Source organism: Kogia breviceps, chromosome 8 (assembly GCF_026419965.1).
Source record: "Kogia breviceps isolate mKogBre1 chromosome 8, mKogBre1 haplotype 1, whole genome shotgun sequence".
In the NCBI taxonomy this organism is placed as follows: Eukaryota; Metazoa; Chordata; class Mammalia; order Artiodactyla; family Physeteridae; genus Kogia; species Kogia breviceps.
The window spans coordinates 110,819,642-110,840,500 of NC_081317.1; the positions used below are offsets into that span (position 1 = coordinate 110,819,642).

Below are 20,859 nucleotides of genomic sequence, written 5' to 3' on the forward strand. Positions count from 1 at the left end.
AAGCCATGGATGGACTTGTTGCAGCTAGACAAGTGGGACAGAATAGAGAGGCCAATGTGTGGAAAGTTAACATTTGACAGAAGTGGTATTGCAGATCAATGAAGAATCATAGCATTATCTGGAGTAGGAAATAAGTAAGTAATACCTAATTGTGAAAAACAGCCAAAAATATAAAAAACAAAACAAAACAAAGCTGTAAGAGTTGAAAATGGTTGCTTCTGGGGAAAGGGAATTAGATGATGGGTGAGCAGGAAACAGGTAACTTCCTTTTTAAAATATAATTTTTTAGAAACTCTCTTAAATTAGTAATGTGAATAACTGAACAGTGAAAAAATTTGATTAAAAAATATGATATTGTATCTTGTAAAAGGATTTTTAAAAAAAAAATACACTTATCAAACATGCTTTGGTTTATCCTCCTGATACTACAAGCCATGGCCAGCATGTTAGGGCAACTCTGATTTATAGGAATATATTGAAATATACATACACATAATTATGTTTTTTGCTGTGCAAAGCTTTTTACAGTCTTTAAGTGATTTTCTTTTTTTTTTTTTGGCCTGGTAATTTTTTTTTTTTAACATTTTTATTTGAGTATAACTGTTTTACAATAGTGTGTTAGTTTCTCCTTTACAGCAAAGTGAATCAGTTATACATATACATATGTTCCCATATCTCTTCCCTCTTGCATCACCCTCCCTCCCACCCTCCCTATCCCACCCCTCTAGGTGGTCACAAAGCACAGAGGTGAACTCCCTGTGCCATGCGGCAGCTTCCCACTAGCTATCTAACTTACATTTGGTAGTGTGTATGTGTCCCTGCCACTCTCTCACTTCGTCACAGCTTACCCTTCCCCCTCCCCATATCCTCAAGTCCATGCTGTAGTAGGTCTGTGTTTTATTCCCATCCTACCACTAATCTCTTTGTGACATTTTTTTCTTAGATTCCATATATATGTGTTAGCATATGGTATTTGTTTTTCTCCTTCTGACTTACTTCACTCTGTATGACAGATTCCAGGTCTATCCACCTCATTACAAATAACTCAGTTTCATTTCTTTTTATGGCTGAGTAATATTCCATTGTATATATGTGCCACATCTTCTTCTTTTTTTTTTTTTTTTAACATCTTTATTTGAGTATAACTGTTTTACAATAGTGGGTTAGTTTCTCCTTTACAACAAAGTGAATCAGTTATACATATACATATGTTCCCATAACTCTTCCCTCTTTTGTCACCCTCCCTCCCACCCTCCCTATCCCACCCCTCTAGGTGGTCACTAAATACAGAGGTGAACTCCCTGTGCTATGCTGTAGCTTCCCACTAGCTATCTAATTTACATTTGGTAGTGTGTATATGTCCCTGCCACTCTCTCACATCGTCACAGCTTACCCTTCCCCCTCCCCATATCCTCAAGTCCATGCTCTAGTAGGTCTGTGTTTTATTCCCTCCTACCACTAATCTCTTCATGACATTTTTTTTTTAGATTCCATATATATGTGTTAGCATACGGTATTTGTTTTTGTCCTTCTGACTTACTTCACTCTGTATGACAGATTCCAGGTCTATCCACCTCATTACAAATAACTCAGTTTCATTTCTTTTTATGGCTGAGTAATATTCCATTGTATATATGTGCCACATCTTCCTTATCCATTCATCTGTTGATGGACACTTAGGTTGCTTCCATGTGCTGGCTATCGTAAATAGAGCTGCAATAAACATTTTGGTACATGACTCTTTTTGAATTATGGTTTTCTCAGGGTATATGCCCAGTAGTGGGATTGCTGGGTCATATGGTAGTTCTATTTGTAGTTTTTTAAGGAACCTCCATACTGTTCTCCATAGTGGCTGTATCATTTTACATTCCCACCAGCAGTGCAAGAGTGTTCCCTTTTCTCCACACCCTCTCCAGCATTTATTGTTTCTAGAGTTTTTGATGATGGCCAATCTGGCCGGTGTGAGATGATATCTCATTGTAGTTTTGATTTGCATTTCTCTAATGATTAATGATGTTGAGCATTCTTTCATGTGTTTGTTGGCTATCTGTATATCTTCTTTGGAGAAATGTCTATTTAGTTCTTCTGCCCATTTTTGGATTGGGCTGTTTGTTTTTTTGTTATTGAGCTGCATGAGTTGCTTATAAATTTTGGATATTAATCCTTTGTCAGTTGCTTCATTTGCAAATATTTTCTCCCATTCTGAGGGTTGTCTTTTGGTCTTGTTTATGGTATCCTTTGCTGTGCAAAAGCTTTTAAGTTTTATTAGATCCCATTTGTTTATTTTTGTTTTTATTTCCATTTCTCTAGGAGATGGGTCAAAAAGGATCTTGCTGTGATTGATGTCATAGAGTGTTCTGCCTATGTTTTCCTCTAAGAGTTTGATAGTGTCTGGCCTTACATTTAGGTCTTTAACCCATTTTGAGTTTATTTTTGTGTATGGTGTTAGGGAGTGTTCTAATTTCATACTTCTACAGGTAGCTGTCCAGTTTTCCCAGCACCACTTATTGAAGAGGCTGTCTTTTCTCCAATGTATATTCTTGCCTCCTTTATCAAAGATAAGGTGACCATATGTGTGTGGGTTTATCTCTGGGCTTTCTATCCTGTTCCATTGATCTATATTTCTGTTTTTGTGCCAGTACCATACTGTCTTGATTAGTGTGGCCTTGTAGTATAGTCTGAAGTCAGGGAGCCTGATTCCTCCAGCTCCATTTTTCGTTCTCAAGATTGCTTTGGCTATTCGGGGTCTTTTGTGTTTCCATACAAATTGTGAAATTCTTTTTTCTAGTTCTGTAAAAAATGCCAGTGGCAATTTGATAGGGATTGCATTGAATCTGTATATTGCTTTGGGTAATACAGTCATCTTCACTATGTTGATTCTTCCAATCCAAGAACATGGTATATTTCTCCACCTATTTGTATCATCTTTAATTTCTTTCATCAGTGTCTTATAGTTTTCTGCATACAAGTCTTTTGTCTCCTTAGGTAGGTTTATTCCTAGATATTTTATTCTTTTTGTTGCAATGGTAAATGGGAGTGTTTTCTTAATTTCATTCTCAGATTTTTCATCATTAGTGTATAAGAATGCCAGAGATTTCTGTGCATTAACTTTGTATCCTGCTACTTTACCAAATTCATTGATTAGTTCTAGTAGTTTTCTGGTCGCATCCTTAGTATTCTCTATATATAGTATCATGTCATCTGCAAACAGTGACAGCTTTACTTCTTCTTTTCCTATTTGGATTCCTTTTATTTCTTTATTTTCTCTAATTGCTGTGGCTAGAACTTCCAAAACTAGGTTGAATAAGAGTGGTGAGAGTGGGCAACCTTGTCTTGTTCCTGATCTTAGTGGAAATGGTTTCAGTTTTTCACCATTGAGAACAATGCTGGCTGTGGGTTTGTCATATATTGCCTTTATTATATTGAGGAAAGTTCCCTCTATGCCTACTTTCTGCAGGGTTTTTATCATAAATGAGTGTTGAATTTTGTCAAAAGCTTTCTCTGCATCTATTGAGATGATCATATGGTTTTTCTCCTTCAGTTTGTTGATATGGTGTATCACGTTGATTGATTTGCGTATATTGAAGAATCCTTGCATTCCTGGAATAAACCCCACTTGATCATGGTGTATGATCCTTTTAATGTGCTGTTGGATTCTGTTTGCTAGTATTTTGTTGAGGATTTTTGCATCTATGTTCATCAGTGATATTGGCCTATAGTTTTCTTTCTTTGTGACGTCTTTGTCTGGTTTTGGTATCAGGGTGATGGTGGCCTCGTAGAATGAGTTTGGGAGTGTTCCTACCTCTGCTATCTTTTGGAAGAGTTTCAGAAGGATAGGTGTTAGCTCTTCTCTAAATGTTTGATAGAATTCGCCTGTGAAGCCATCTGGTCCTGGGCTTTTGTTTGTTGGAAATTTTTAATCACAGTTTCAATTTCAGTGCTTGTGATTGGTCTGTTCATGTTTTCTATTTCTTCCTGGTTCAGTCTTGGCAGGTTGTGCATTTCTAAGAATTTGTCCATTTCTTCCAGGTTGTCCATTTTATTGCCATAGAGTTGCTTGTAGTAATATCTAAAAATCTTTTGTATTTCTGCAGAGTCAGTTGTTACATCTTCTTTTTCATTTCTAATTCTATTGATTTGAGTCTTCTCCCTTTTTTTCTTGATGAGTCTGGCTAATGGTTTATCAATTTTATTTATCTTCTCAAAGAACCAGCTTTTACTTTTATTGATCTTTGCTATTGTTTCCTTCATTTCTTTTTCATTAATTTCTGATCTGATCTTTATGATTTCTTTCCTTCTGCTAAATTTGGGGTTTTTTTGTTCTTCCTTCTCTAATTGCTTTAGGTGCAAAGTTAAGTTGTTTATTCGAGTTGCTTCCTGTTTCTTAAGGTATGATTGTATTGCTATAAACTTCCCTCTTAGAACTGCTTTTGCTGTATCCCATAGGTTTTGGGTCGTCGTGTCTCCATTGTCATTTGTTTCTAAGTACTTTTTGATTTCCTCTTTTGATTTCTTCAGTGATCACTTCGTTATTAAGTAGTGTATTGTTTAGCCTCCATGTGCTTGTATTTTTTACAGATCTTTTCCTGTAATTGATATCTAGTCTCATAGCGTTGTGGTCAGAAAAGATGCTTGATACGATTTCAATTTTCTTAAATTTGCCAAGGCTAGATTTGTGACCCAAGATATGATCTATCCTGGAGAATGTTCCATGGGCACTTGAGAAAAATGTGTATTCTGTTGTTTTTGGATGGACTGTCCTATAAATATCAAGTAAATCCATCTTGTATAATGTATCATTTAAAGCTTGTGTTTCTTTATTTATTTTCATTTTGGATGATCTGTCCATTGGTGAAAGTGGGGTGTTAAAGTCCCCTACTATGATTGTGTTACTGTCGATTTCCCCTTTTATGGCTGTTAGTATTTGCCTTATGTATTGAGGTGCGCCTATGTTGGGTGCATAAATATTTACAATTGTTATATCTTCTTCATGGATCGATCCCTTGATCATTATATAGTGTCCTTCTTTGTCTCTTGTAATAGTTTTTATTTTAAAGTCTATTTTGTCTGATATGAGAATTGCTACTCCAGCTTTCTTCTGATTTCCATTTGCATGGAATATCTTTTTCCATCCCCTCACTTTCAGCCTGTAAGTGTCCCTAGGTCTGAAGTGGGTCTCTTGTAGACAGCATATATATGGGTCCTGTTTTTGTATCCATTCAGCCAGTCTGTGTCTTTTGGTGGGAGCATTTAATCCATTTACATTTAAGGAAATTATTGATATGTGCGTTCCTATTACCATTTACTTAATTGTTTCAGGTTGTTCTTGTAGGTCTTTTCCTTCTCTTACGTTTCTTGCTTAGAGAAGTTCCTTTAGCATTTGTTGTAAAGGTGGTTTGGTGGTGCTGTACTCTCTCAGCTTTTGCTTGTCTGTAAAGGTTTTAATTTCTCCATCAAATCTGAATGAGATCCTTGCTGGGTAGAGTAATCTTGGTTGTAGGTTTTTTTCCTTCATCACTTTAAATATGTCCTGCCACTCCCTTCTGGCTTGTAGAGTTTCTGCTGAAAGATCAGATGTTAGCCTTATGGGGATTCCCTTGTGTGTTATTTGTTGTTTTTCCCTTGCTGCTTTTAATATGTTTTCTTTGTATTTAATTTTTGACAGTTTGATTATTATGTGTCTCGGGGTGTTTATCCTTGGGTTTATCCTGTATGGGACTCTCTGTGCTTCCTGGACTTGGTTGACTATTTCCTTTCCTATATTAGGGAAGTTTTCAACTATAATCTCTTCAAATATTTTCTCAGTCCCTTTCTTTTTCTCTTCTTCTTCTGGGACCCCTATGATTCGAATGTTGGTGCGTTTAATGTTGTCCCAGAGATCTCTGAGACTGTCCTCAGTTCTTTTCATTCTTTTTTCTTTCTTCTGCTCTGCAGTAGTTATTTCCACTATTTTATCTTCCAGGTCACTTATCTGTCCTTCTGCCTCAGTTATTCTGCTACTGATCCCGTCTAGAGTATTTTTCATTTCATTTATTGTGTTGCTCATTGTTACTTGCTTCCTCTTTATTTCTTCTAGGTCCTTGTTAACTGATTCTTGCAATTTATCTATTCTATTTCCAAGATTTTGCATCATCTTCACCATCATTATTCTAAATTCTCTTTCAGGTAGATTGGCTATTACCTCTTCATCTGTTAGGTCTGGTGTGTTTTTATCTTGTTCCTTCATCTGCTGTGTGTTTTTCTGTCTTCTCATTTTGCTTATCTTACTGTGTTTGGGGTCTCCCTTTTGCAGGCTGCAGGTTCGTATTTCTATCTATTTTTGGTGGCTGTCCCCAGTGGCTGAGGTTGGTTCAGTGGGTTGAGCAGGTTTCCTGGTTGGGGGGACCAGTTCCCCTGTTCTGGTGGATGAGGCTGGATCCCGTCTCCCTGGTGGGTAGGTCCACGTCTGCGGGGGGGGAAAGGGGATGTCGGTAGCCTTACTGTGATTCTAGGCCCCCTCTCTGCTAATGGATGGGGCTGTAGACCTGTCTCGCTCTTTGTTGGGGATAGGGTGTCCAGCACTGTTCGTTGCTGGTCCTTGAGTGAATCTGGGTCTTGGTGTTGAGATGGAGATCTCTGGGAGATTTTCGCCGTTTGATATTACGTGGAGCTGAGAGGTCTCTTGTGGACCAGTGTCCTGAGGTTAGTTCTCCCACCTCAGAGACACAGCCTTGACACCTGGCTGGAGTGCCAAGAGCCTTTAATCCACACGGCTCAAAACAAAAGGGAGAAAAAAGTAGAAAGTCAAGAAAGGAAGGAAGAAAGGAGGAAGGGAGGGAAGAAAGGAAGGGAGGGAGGAAGAAAGGAAGGGAGGAAGGAAGGAGGGAATAAAGAAAGGAAGGGAGGGAGGAAGAAAGGAAGGGAGGAAGGAAGGAGGGAATAAAAGGAAGGGAGGGAGGAAGAAAGGAAGGGAGGAAGGAAGGAGGGAATAAAGAAAGGAAGGGAGGAAGGAAGGAGGGAATAAAGGAAGGAAGGGAGGAAGGAAGGAAGGGAGGGAGGAAGAAAGGAAGAGAGGGAGGAAGAAAGGAAGGGAGGGAGGAAGAAAGGAAGGGAGGAAGGAAGGAGGGAATAAAGAAAGGAAGGGAGGGAGGAAGGAAGGAGGGAATAAAGGAAGGAAGGGAGGGAGGAAGAAAGGAAGGGAGGAAGGAAGGAGGGAATAAAGAAAGGAAGGGAGGGAGGAAGAAAGGAAGGGAGGAAGGAAGGAGGGAATAAAGAAAGGAAGGGAGGGAGGAAGAAAGGAAGGGAAGAAGGAAGAAGGGAATAAAGAAGGGAGGGAGGAATAAAGGAAGAGAGGGAGGAAGAAAGGAAGGGAGGGAGGAAGAAAGGAAGGGAGGAAGGAAGGAGGGAATAAAGGAAGGAAGGGAGGGAGGAAGAAAGGAAGGGAGGAAGGAAGGAGGGAATAAAGAAAGGAAGGGAGGAAGGAAGGAGGGAATAAAGGAAGGAAGGGAGGAAGGGAGGAAGGAAGGAAGGAGGGAAATAGGAAAAGGAGGGAAGAAAGGAAGAAAGAAAGGGGAGAAGACAAAATAAAGTAGGGTAAAATACAGTTATTAAAATAACAAAATAATTATTAAGAAGAAAAATTTCTATTAAAGAAAAAAAAAAAAAAGGTCGGTCTAACCCCAGGACAAATGGTGAAAACAAAGCTACACAGACAAAATCTCACACAGCAGCACCCACATACACACTCACAAAAAGAAAAAAGGGGAAAATAATAGTATATCTTGCTCCCAAAGTCCACTTCCTCAACCTGGGATATTTCGCTGTCTATTCAGGTTTTCCACAGATGCAGGGCACTTCAAGCTGACTGTGGAGCTTTAACCTGCTGTTTCTGAGGCTGCTGGGAGGGACCACCCCCTCTCTTTGTTCGCACAGCTCTTGGGGCTCAGCCCTGGACCTGGCCCCGCCTCTGCGCGCAGGTCGTCCGAGGTCGTCTGCCCTTCGCTCAGAGAGGGCGGGGTCAAAGGAGCAGCGTTAACGGAGCAGTTGATTCGGGGGCTCTGGCTCACTCAGGCGGTGGGTGGTGGGGCACGGATGTGGGGCGAGTCCGCGGCGGCAGAGGCCGGCGTGACGCTGCACCGGCCTGAGGCACGCCGCGCGTTTTCCCGGGGAAGCTGTCCCAGGATCCCTGGACCCCGGCGCTGGCGGGCTGCACAGGCTCCCGGGAGGGGCGGTGTGGAGAGTGACCTGCGCTCGCACACAGGCCTCTTGGTGGCGGCAGCAGCAACCGTAGCGCCCCACACCCGTCTCTGTTGTCCGCGCCGACAGCCGCAACTCGCGCCCGTTTCTGGGGCTCCTTTATGTGGTGCCCTTAATTCCCTTTCCTCGCGCCCCAGGAAGCGAAGAGGCAAAAAAAAGTCTCTTGTCTCTTCGGCAGCTCCGCGCCCGCTTCTGGAGCTCCTTTAAGCGGCGCGCTTAAACCCCTCTCCTCGCGCAGCAGGAGGTAAAGAGGGAAGAAAAGGTCTCTTGCCTCTTCGGCAGCTCCAGACTTCTCCCGAACTCCCTCCCGGCCCGCCGTGGTGCGCTAACCCCTTCAGGCTGTTTTTGCTCTGCCAACTCCAGACCTTTCCCTGGGATCCGCCCGAGGCTCAGTTCCCAGCCCCGCCCGCCGCGGCGGATGAGCAGACAAGCCTCTCGGGCTGGTGAGTGCTGATCGGCACCGATCCTCCGTGCGGGAATCTCTCCGCTTTGCCCTCCGCACCCTGTTGGCTGTGGTCTCCTCCGCGGCTCTGAAGCTTCCCACTCCGCCACCCGCAGTCTCCGCCCGCGAAGGGGCTTCTAGTGTGCGGGAACCTTTCCTCCCTCTCGGCTCCCTCCCACTGGTGCAGGTCCCGTCCCTATTCTTTTGTCTCTGTTTATTCTTTTTTCTTTTGCCCTAACAAGGTACGTGGGGGGGTTTCTTGCCTGAGGTCTGAGGTCTGAGGTCTTCTGCCAGCGTTCGGTGGGTGTTCTATAGGAGAAGTTCCACGTGTAGATGTATTTCTGATGTATCTGTGAGGAGGAAGAGTGATCCCCGCGTCTTACTCTTCCGCCATCTTCTCGCTCCCCCCTCTGTGCCACATCTTCTTTATCCATTCATCTGTTGATAGACAGGTTGCTTCCATGTCCTGGCTATCGTAAATAGAGCTGCAATAAACATTTTGGTACATGACTCTTTTTGAATTATGGTTTTCTCAGGGTATGTGCCTAGTAGTGGGATTGTGGGGTCATATGGTAGTTCTATTTGTAGTTTTTTAAGGAACCTCCATACTGTTCTCCATAGTGGCTGTATCAATTTACATTCCCACCAGCAGTGCAAGAGTGTTCCCTTTTCTCCACACCCTCTCCAGCATTTATTGTTTCTAGAGTTTTTGATGATGGCCAGTCTGACCGGTGTGAGATATCTCATTGTAGTTTTGATTTGCATTTCTCTAATGATTAATGATGTTGAGCATTCTTTCATGTGTTTGTTGGCAATCTGTATATCTTCTTCGGAGAAATGTCTATTTAGTTCTTCTGCCCATTTTTGGATTGGGTTGTTTGTTTTTTTGTTATTGAGCTGCCTGAGTTGCTTATAAATTTTGGATATTAATCCTTTGTCAGTTGCTTCATTTGCAAATATTTTCTCCCATTCTGAGGGTTGTCTTTTCGTCTTGTTTATGGTATCCTTTGCTGTGCAAAAGCTTTTAAGTTTCATTAGATCCCATTTGTTTATTTTTGTTTTTATTTCCATTTCTCTAGGAGATGGGTCAAAAAGGATCTTGCTGTGATTGATGTCATAGAGTGTTCTGCCTATGTTTTCCTCTAAGAGTTTGATAGTGTCTGGCCTTACATTTAGGTCTTTAACCCATTTTGAGTTTATTTTTGTGTGTGGTGTTAGGGAGTGTTATAATTTCATACTTTTACAGGTAGCTGTCCAGTTTTCCCAGCACCACTTATTGAAGAGGCTGTCTTTTCTCCACTGTATATCCTTCCCTCCTTTATCAAAGATAAGGTGACCATATGTGTGTGGGTTTATCTCTGGGCTTTCTATCCTGTTCCATTGATCTATATTTCTCTTTTTGTGCCAGTACCATACTGTCTTGATTAGTGTGGCCTTGTAGTATAGTCTGAAGTCAGGGAGCCTGATTCCTCCAGCTCCATTTTTCGTTTTCAAGATTGCTTTGGCTATTCGGGATCTTTTGTGTTTCCATACAAATTGTGAATTTTTTTGTTCTAGTTCTGTAAAAAATGCCAGTGGTAATTTGATAGGGATTGCATTGAATCTGTGGATTGCTTTGGGTAATAGAGTCATTTTCACAATGTTGATTCTTCCAATCCAAGAACATGGTATATCTCTCCACCTATTTGTATCATCTTTAATTTCTTTCATCAGTGTCTTATAGTTTTCTGCATACAAGTCTTTTGTCTCCTTAGGTAGGTTTATTCCTAGATATTTTATTCTTTTTGTTGCAGTGGTAAATGGGAGTGTTTTCTTAATTTCACTCTCAGATTTTTCATCATTAGTGTATAAGAATGCCAGAGATTTCTGTGCATTAATTTTGTATCCTGCTACTTTACCAAATTCATTGATTAGTTCTAGTAGTTTTCTGGTAGCATCCTTAGTATTCTCTATGTATAGTATCATGTCATCTGCAAACAGTGACAGCTTTACTTCTTCTTTTCTTATTTGGATTCCTTTTATTTCCTTTTTTTCTCTGATTGCTGTGGCTAGAACTTCCAAAACTAGGTTGAATAAGAGTGGTGAGAGTGGGCAACCTTGTCTTGTTCCTGATCTTAGTGGAAATGGTTTCAGTGTTTCACCATTGAGAACAATGCTGGCTGTGGGTTTGTCATATATGGCCTTTATTATGTTGAGGAAAGTTCCCTCTATGCCTACTTTCTGCAGGGTTTTTATCATAAATGGGTGTTGAATTTTGTCAAAAGCTTTCTCTGCATCTATTGAGATGATCATATGGTTTTTCTCCTTCAGTTTGTTGATATGGTGTGTCACGTTGATTGATTTGCGTATATTGAAAAATCCTTGCATTCCTGGAATAAACCCCACTTGATCATGGTGTATGATCCTTTTAATGTGCTGTTGGATTCTGTTTGCTAGTATTTTGTTGAGGATTTTTGCATCTATGTTCATCAGTGACATTGGCCTGTAGTTTTCTTTCTTTGTGACGTCTTTGTCTGGTTTTGGTATCAGGGTGATGGTGGCCTCGTAGAATGAGTTTGGGAGTGTTCCTCCCTCTGCTATCTTTTGGAAGTGTTTGAGAAGGATAGGTGTTAGCTCTTCTCTAAATGTTTGATAGAATTCACCTGTGAAGCCATCTGGTCCTGGGCTTTTGTTTGTTGGAAGATTTTTAATCACAGTTTCAATTTCAGTGCCTGTGATTGGTCTGTTCATATTTTCTATTTCTTCCTGGTTCAGTCTCGGCAGATTGTGCATTTCTAAGAATTTGTCCATTTCTTCCAGGTTGTCCATTTTATTGGCATAGAGTTACTTGTAGTAATCTCTAATAAGCTTTTGTATTTCTGCAGTGTCAGTTGTTACATCTCCTTTTTCATTTCTAATTCTATTGATTTGAGTCTTCTCCCTTTTTTTCTTGATGAGTCTGGCTAATGGTTTATCAATTTTATTTATCTTCTCAAAGAACCAGCTTTTACTTTTATTGATCTTTGCTATTGTTTCCTTCATTTCTTTTTCATTAATTTCTGATCTGATCTTTATGATTTCTTTCCTTCTGCTAAATTTGGGGTTTTTTTGTTCTTCCTTCTCTAATTGCTTTAGGTGCAAAGTTAGGTTGTTTATTCGAGATGTTTCCTGTTTCTTAAGGTATGATTGTATTGCTATAAACTTCCCTCTTAGAACTGCTTTTGCTGTATCCCATAGGTTTTGGGTCGTCGTGTCTCCATTGTCATTTGTTTCTAAGTACTTTTTGATTTCCTCTTTGATTTCTTCAGTGATCACTTCGTTATTAAGTAGTGTATTGTTTAGCCTCCATGTGTTTGTATTTTTTACAGATCTTTTCCTGTAATTGATATCTAGTCTCAGTGTTGTGGTCAGAAAAGATACTTGATACGATTTCAATTTTCTTAAATTTGCCAAGGCTAGATTTGTGACCCAAGATATGATCTATCATGGAGAATGTTCCATGAGCACTTGAGAATAATGTGTATTCTGTTGTTTTGGGGTGGAATGTCCTATAAATATCAAGTAAATCCATCTTTTGCAATGTATCATTTAAAGCTTGTGTTTATTTATTTTCATTTTGGATGATCTGTCCATTGGTGACAGTGGGGTGTTAAAGTCCCCTACTATGATTGTGTTACTGTCGATTTCCCCTTTTATGGCTGTTAGTATTTGCCTTATGTATTGAGGTGCTCCTATGTTGGGTGCATAAATATTTACAATTGTTATATCTTCTTCATGGATCGATCCCTTGATCATTATGTAGTGTCCTTCTTTGTCTCTTGTAACAGTTTTTATTTTAAAGTCTATTTTGTCTGATATGAGAATTGCTACTCCAGCTTTCTTTTTATTTCCATTTGCATGGAATATCTTTTTCCATCCCCTTACTTTCAGTCTGTAAGTGTCCCTAGGTCTGAAGTGGGTCTCTTGTAGACAGCATATATATGGGTCCTGTTTTTGTATCCATTCAGCCAGTCTGTGTCTTTTGGTGGGAGCATTTAATCCATTTACATTTAAGGAAATTATTGATATGTATGTTCCTATTACCATTTACTTAATTGTTTCGGGTTGTTCTTGTAGGTCTTTTCCTTCTCTTGTGTTTCTTGCTTAGAGAAGTTCCTTTAGGATTTGTTGTAGAGCTGGTTTGGTGGTGCTGAACTCTCTCAGCTTTTGCTTGTCTGTAAAGGTTTTAATTTCTCCATCAAATCTGAATGAGATCCTTGCTGGGTAGAGTAATCTTGGTTGTAGGTTTTTTTCCTTCATCACTTTAAATATGTCCTGCCACTCCCTTCTGGCTTGTAGAGTTTCTGCTGAACGATCAGATGTTAACCTTATGGGGATTCCCTTGTGTGTTATTTGTTGTTTTTCCCTTGCTGCTTTTAATATGTTTTCTTTGTATTTAATTTTTGACAGTTTGATTATTATGTGTCTCGGGGTGTTTATCCTTGGGTTTATCCTGTATGGGACTCTCTGTGCTTCCTGGACTTGGTTGACTATTTCCTTTCCTATATTAGGGAAGTTTTCAACTATAATCTCTTCAAATATTTTCTCAGTCCCTTTCTTTTTCTCTTCTTCTTCTGGGACCCCTATGATTCGAATGTTGGTGCGTTTAATGTTGTCCCAGAGATCTCTGAGACTGTCCTCAGTTCTTTTCATTCTTTTTTCTTTCTTCTGCTCTGCAGTAGTTATTTCCACTATTTTATCTTCCAGGTCACTTATCCGTCCTTCTGCCTCAGTTATTCTGCTACTGATCCCGTCTAGAGTATTTTTCATTTCATTTATTGTGTTGCTCATCGTTACTTGCTTCCTCTTTATTTCTTCTAGGTCCTTGTTAACTGATTCTTGCAATTTATCTATTCTATTTCCAAGATTTTGCATCATCTTCACCATCATTATTCTAAATTCTCTTTCAGGTAGATTGGCTATTACCTCTTCATCTGTTAGGTCTGGTGTGTTTTTATCTTGTTCCTTCATCTGCTGTGTGTTTTTCTGTCTTCTCATTTTGCTTATCTTACTGTGTTTGGGGTCTCCCTTTTGCAGGCTGCAGGTTCGAATTTCTATCTATTTTTGGTGGCTGTCCCCAGTGGCTGAGGTTGGTTCAGTGGGTTGAGCAGGTTTCCTGGTTGGGGGGACCAGTTCCCCTGTTCTGGTGGATGAGGCTGGATCCCGTCTCCCTGGTGGGTAGGTCCACGTCTGGGGGCGTGTATGGGGATGTCGGTAGCCTTACTGTGATTCTAGGCCCCCTCTCTGCTAATGGATGGGGCTGTAGACCTGTCTCGCTCTTTGTTGGGGATAGGGTGTCCAGCACTGTTCGTTGCTGGTCCTTGAGTGAAGCTGGGTCTTGGTGTTGAGATGGAGGTCTCTGGGAGATTTTCGCTGTTTGATATTATGTGGAGCTGGGAGGTCTCTTGTGGACCAGTGTCCTGAGGTTGGTTCTCCCACCTCAGAGACACAGCCTTGACACCTGTCTGGAGTGCCAAGAGCCTTTAATCCACATGGCTCAAAATAAAAGGGAGAAAAAAATAGAAAGGCAAGAAAGGAAGGAAGGAAGGAAGGAAGGAGGAAGGGAGGGAGGGAAGGAAGGAAGAAAGGAAGGGAGGGAGGAAGAAAGGACGGGAGAAAGGAAGGCAGGGAGGAAGGAAGGAGGGAAGTAGGAAAGAAAGGAGGGAAGAAAGGAAGAAAGAAAGGGAGAAGACAAAATAAAGTAGGATAAAATATAGTTATTAAAATAAAACATGATTATTAAGAAGAAAAATTTCTATTAAAGAAAAAAAAACCAAAAAAAAAAAGGGTCGGTCTAACCCTAGGACAAATGGTGAAAACAAAGCTATACAGACAGAATCTCACACAGCAGCACCCACATACACACTCACAAAAAGAAAAAAGGGGAAAATAATAGTATATCTTGTTCCCAAAGTCCACCTCCTCAACTTGGGATATTTCGCTGTCTATTCAGGTTTTCCACAGATGCAGGGCACTTCAAGTTAACTGTGGAGCTTTAATCCGCTGCTTCTGAGGCTGCTGGGAGAGACCTCCCCCTCTCTTTGTTCGCACAGCTCCTGGGGTTCAGCTTTGGACTTGGCCCCGCCTCTGCGCGTAGGTCGTCCGAGGACGTCTGCCCTTCGCTCAGACAGGACGGGGTTAAAGGAGCAGCTGATTCGGGGGCTCTGGCTCACTCAGGCCAGGGGGAGGGAGGGGCACGGATGCGGGGCGAGCCTGCGACGTCAGAGGCCGGCGTGACGCTGCACCGGCCCGAGGCGCACCGTGCGTTTTCCCGGGAAACTGTCCCTGGATCCCGGGGACGGGCGGGCTGCACGGGCTCCCGGGAGGGGCGGTGTGGAGAGTGACCTGTGCTCACACACAGGCCTCTTGGTGGCGGCAGCAGCAACCCTAGCATCCCACACCCGTCTCTGTTGTCCCTGCCGACAGCCGCGGCTCGTGCCCGTTTCTGGAGCTCCTTTAAGAGGCGCGCTTAAACCCCTCTCCTCACGCACCCGGAGGCAAAGAGGGAAGAAAAGGTCTCTTGCCTCTTCGGCAGCTCCAGACTTCTCCTGGACTCCCTCCCGGCCAGCCGTGGTGCACTAACCCCTTCAGGCTGTTTTCACTCTGCCAACTCCAGACCTTTCCCTGGGATCCGCCTGAGGCTCAGTTCCCAGCCCCGCCCTCCCCCGTTGGGTGGGCAGACAAGCCTCTCGGGCTGGTGAGTGCTGGTCAGCACCGATCCTCTGCGGAATCTCTCCGCTTTGCCCTCTGCACCCTGTGGCTGCGCTCTCCTCCGCGGCTCTGGCTCCGAAGCTTCCCCCTCCGCCACCCGCAGTCTCCACCCGCGAACGGGCTCCTAGTGTGTGGGAACCTTTCCTCCTTCACGGCTCCCTCCCACTGGTGCAGGTCCTGTCCCTATTCTTTTGTCTCTGTTTATTCTTTTTTCTTTTGCCCTACCCAGGTACGTGGGGAGTTTCTTGCCTTTGGGGAGGTCTGAGGTCTTCTGCCAGCGTTCAGTGGGTGTTCTGTAGGAGAAGTTTCACGTGTAGATGTATTTCTGATGTATCTGTGGGGAGGAAGGTGATCCCTGCGTCTTACTCTTCCGCCATCTTCTCGCAGGGGTTTTCATTTTTGATGTTAGAAATAAGTTGTCATTTGATAGTTTTATGTTGTGTACTTTTGGTTCTTAGCATACTGAGTTTGAAATTATTTCATTGACTTATAAGTATAATCTTTCTTAGTATTAAGTTGTTATTGCTTTAAGAAAGATGTTAACAGTCTTTCCTCATTTTTCTCCTTTTTTAAATAACAGAAATGAGCAAGGGGTTTGATGTAGGTATTGGCAGTGTTCTGTTCTGGTTAAGCATCATCTGGAGTTTTAGTCTTCCTGTTGCTGTACTTTAAGAGTACCATTAACAAAGTAAATGGTATCAAGACAAGAATGAATGAGATAATGTTGGCCCTGATATTCATAAATATACTTAATATATTTAACTTGGAGAATAGAAGACTAAGGGAGAAACAACTGTCTTTCATATATTCCATACGATGTCATATGAAATGGGGAACTTGTACTGAAATCACAGTAAAAAACAATAGAGGAAGTTACAGAGCAATAAGTTTTGCTCAATAGGAGGAAGACCTTTCTAGGAACTGGGGATACGTAGCACTGTAGGAAGCTGGCTCTGAAGAGTGGAGCTCCTTTTCTGTGGAAGTATTTTAAGTATGGGCTAGGTATCCTTCTATTAAATTCCTGTGACATGGCTTCTTCACTGTATGAAAATTGATCTCTAAGCTCCTTTAAAAGTTTTTCAGATTATTTTGTGACATTGAGATACTTGCTTAGCTTTGAAGTATTTTGTGTTTTTCAGACCAGTGAATGGAGGTTAAGCTATGTCAATAAGGAATTTGCTGTTTGCCCCTCTTACCCACCAATTGTCATAGTGCCCAAAGCCACGGATGATGAAGCTCTTCGGAAGGTAGCTGCGTTTCGACATGGAGGACGCTTCCCAGTACTCAGCTACTATCATAAAAAAAATGGAATGGTAAGTGAACATAAGTTCTGCTGCTTAATCGACTGGAAGGCTTGGTTTGAGGTTCTTAGAAATGTTCCCTTTTTCTGTGTACCTGTTCATTGAAGTGATTAGTCTCTCCTTCTGGGACTTCGTATTATTTAAGCTTCCGGGAATCAGGCGTAGAGTGTTTTCTGTGATCAGGATATGACTTTGAATTCTTTCCATGATGCTGCTTAACCTTAGAAAAGCCCAGAGAAGTTTATCTTTAGGACTCAGTACAAAGGGAGCTAATGTTTAGTTGATACTTAAAACTAACACTCTTAGGTAGAAAAATAAATTTCTCTGAGCAGAATAATGGTATGACACTTTATTATAATTGTTCTCACCAGATTTTCCTGTGAAAGGTAAATTGAACAGACGTTTTTATTTTCAAAAGGGAAAAGAGTGATGCATGTCATTAGTCACAACTTAAATAAACACAGGAGTCAGGAATCGAATAGGCAAGTGCTCAGTCTATGTTCGTTTCCTAAATATTTTCCAAGTTTATTTCTCTCCTTTTATTTTCTCTTTGTCAGTAAACTCTGCTTCTCATTTTGAATCCAATAGTAAATGAGTGGGTAAATTATAGCTATCTTCCATTTTCCTTTTTCCCCTGGTAGTAAGTCAAATGTAGATATTTAGGATAAAGGGATTTCTAGAAATCAGGTCACTTATCTTGCCTGCTCAGCAGTATTTCTCGTCACTAGGGTTCACCATAAAGCATTTTAACAACTCATAAAATATTGTGTCCAGTTACGTGGTAAGTGCAGTCTGAGAGTTAGCCATTGTCATCCTCTGGATGACCTTCCTTATGTTAAATTTCAAGGTGGTTAAGATAACATTATGTATTATGGCACTGGTCCCCAACCTTTTTGGCACCAGGGACTCTTCATGGAAGACAGTGTTTCCACGGAAAGGGTGGGGGGCTGGTTCAGGCAGTAATGCGGTGATGGGGAGGGGCAGATGAAACTTCGCTCGCCCGCCTACCACTCACCTCCTGCTCTGCGGCCTGGTTCCTAACAGGCTGTGGACTGGTACTGGTCTGCGGCCTTGGGGTTGGGGACCCCTGTATTGTGGGACGAGCTTGAGATAATTCTAAACCATTCGCCAGGGAATAGATCAGTATAACAGATACTGATTTCTTGAGAAAAGTTTCAAAAGCAGACTTGGAAATATGTAGTTTTGGGTCTTTGGAGACAAGTGGTTAAGTCCTGGATTACTGGAAGAAGGCCACTGGAGAATAAAGAATAAATAAGTAGCTTTCAAGATATTGAAAGTGGTTCCCAAAACAAGAATAGTAGTACATAATTTTTAAAAATTTTACCATCGGTGCCTTTTCTCTTTATAATTCTTGAGAAGACCTGCCAACCCTAAGTTTATGTAGTTGAAGCCAAAGTTTCCTGGTGTGTAGGCTGTTATCATTATCTTAATTACAGGCCCAGATCTGCTGGATAATGAATTCACTTACTAAATGAATTGTAATATTTGATCTTAAAGTGGAACTATAATTTATTATGTGAAAGTATTTTGAGATAGGAAGAAAAATCGTGTAAAAGTGCAAGTCTTGTTTTTGTTTTATAATGATTAACTTGTCAATACATAGAAACATTTCTTTGTTTTAGGATCAAATTCATCTCTGAAGTGACACACAATTTTTTTTTTTAACATCTTTATTGGAGTATAATTGCTTTACAATGGTGTGTTAGTTTCTGCTATATAATAAAGTGAATCAGCTATACATATACATATATCCCCATATCTCCTCCCTTTTGTGTCTCCCTCCCACCCCTCCCTATCCCACTGCTCTAGGTGGTCACAAAGCACCGAGCTGATCTCCCTGTGCTGTGCAGCTGCTTCCCACTAGCTATGGGTTTTACATTTGGTAGTGTATATATGTCCATGCCACTCTCTCACTTCATCCCAGTTTACCCTTCCCCCTCCCTGCATCCTCAAGTCAATTTTCTAGTAGGTCTGTGTCTTTATTCCCGTCTTGCCCCTAGGTTCTTCATGACCATTTTCTTTAGATTCCATATATATGTGTTAGTATACGGTATTTGTTTTTCTCTTTCTGACTTACTTCACTCTGTATGACAGACTCTAGGTCCATCCACCTCACTACAAATAACTCAATTTCGTTTCTTTTTATGGCTGAGTAATATTCCACTATATGTATGTGCCACATCTTCTTTATCCATTCATCTGTCAGTGCACACTTAGGTTGCTTCCATGTCCTGGCTATTGTAAATAGAGCTGCAATGAACACTGTGGTACAGGACTCTTCACAGAATTGTTTTTTGAGATACTCTTAATATAGCTAATTCATTTCTGTTTTCAGAAACTTTAAAAAGCAGCTACTGTTAAATTTTAGACTGTGTTGTCCTTGTAGGTTATTATGCGAAGTGGTCAGCCACTCACTGGCACAAATGGGAGACGGTGCAAAGAAGATGAGAAGCTGATAAATGCTACCCTCAGGGCAGGAAAGCGTGGCTACATCATTGACACCCGACCTCTAAACATAGCTCAGCAAGCTAGAGCCAAAGGCGGTGGCTTTGAACAAGAAGCTCATTATCCCCAGTGGAGGCGGATTCATAAGTCCATTGAGAGGTAAAAGATTCGGGAGACAGTACTGGACTCTTATTTGAAGATAGAGTGGGTGAGCCCTTAGCTGTTCAAAAATCACAAGTTTTGAAATGAACCTTCATATTAACGTGAGTCAAAAATTGGCTGGATATCCTGTTCTTGTGTTTTATAAGATAAGCAGAAAACTTATGGTGGATGCTCAGAAGTGAGTTTTGATCAGATAGCATTTTTTCTCTGTTAGCTCTGAAATTTCATCACCATGAGGTCTGCTCCTCTACTTGTAGATTAGTGGTCACCAAACTTAATGAAAAGATATGCTACGCATAATTATATTTTCCTAAGTCAAAAAGACTTAGACATTTAATTTCCCTGATACGCACTTATTTTCACACCTTGTTTCCTCTACCTGTTACATCTCCTTTATGCTTGCAGTTAGTGGTTTATAATTGCTTCTGGGTGGGTGAGTGGGTGGGAGTTGGAGCTAATACAGTGCGATCTGAGCTGGCCTTGGGCATCCCTGCTGACAGTACAGGTGTCCATAGTTGATTCTGTGGGAACGGGACACAGATGTTAGTGGTGCTGTTTTGTGACCTGTCACAAAAAGCAGTGCTGTGGCCCTCTCCTCAGTCAGATAATTCAGTTATGCAAACTGGGTTTAATCTGTTCAGATGAGGAAGAGTTTACCATCGCAGGCATTTTAAGCATTTCACAATCATGTTTAAATATTAGTTTTTCAGTCTTTAGCCCTATAAATTATTATATAGCAAGGTAAATATTTTTATAGTATTTTGAGCTGCTTTTGCCCTTGGATATATATTGGAGGCTGAGTTTTTGATTTGGTTTCTTCCTTCATTGTTCTATGTTCTGTTTTCTTTCTTTCTTCTTTTTAACATTTTCTTGTTTTTGAAAGGTATCACATTCTTCAGGAGAGCTTAATCAAACTCGTGGAAGCTTGTAATGACCAAACACATAACATGGACCGATGGCTCAGTAGATTGGAGGCCTCCAACTGGCTGACTCACATCAAAGAGATTCTGACAACTGCCTGTCTGGCAGCTCAGTGTCTTGACAGGTAAAGTGCGTCTCCGGGTTCTGGAGCGGGGCACTTATACCAACTAGACTTCTCTTCCATCCAGACCTGTGGTTGTGTATTATGTTACTGTTCATGCCTGTCTGTATCTTATGTTCATATCATTTTATAAATAACTATAGAAGATAGTCAACGCCATTCAGTGTCAGTGAAGTGTGTGTGTAGAGTCTGGCATTTAATTGATAATGTTTATTGAATGAATGTGAACCATATACATATACATGTCTTCCATGACAAAAATTTTTTAAGTACTAAAGGACCTATTTTTTTTCTATAAAAATCCTTAAAATGTGAATCTACCAATTTTCCTTTTCTTAGACTGAAAAAGAATGAAAAGAAGTTATCTTATTTCTCCTTAGAGGGCCAAACTTGGCCTTCAAGGAACTTTTGAAATAACAATGAAAGGAAACATGTAATTTTGTTACACAGTAAATGATGCTTTCTAATGTCTCAGCTATCTT

At 41.1% G+C, this 20,859-nt stretch overlaps 1 protein-coding gene across 1 annotated transcript in view; it reads left to right on the top strand.

The window, feature by feature from the left end:
* The window catches only part of MTMR9 (myotubularin related protein 9), a 92,097-nt gene that overhangs the window by 30,077 nt on the left and 41,161 nt on the right, over positions 1–20,859 (top strand). Inside the window, exons 4-6 of the mRNA XM_059071299.2 lie at positions 16,546–16,719; positions 19,115–19,332; positions 20,219–20,380. Of these exons, the coding sequence (XP_058927282.1) occupies positions 16,546–16,719; positions 19,115–19,332; positions 20,219–20,380 (554 nt within the window). The remainder of the gene's footprint in view (positions 1–16,545; positions 16,720–19,114; positions 19,333–20,218; positions 20,381–20,859) is intronic.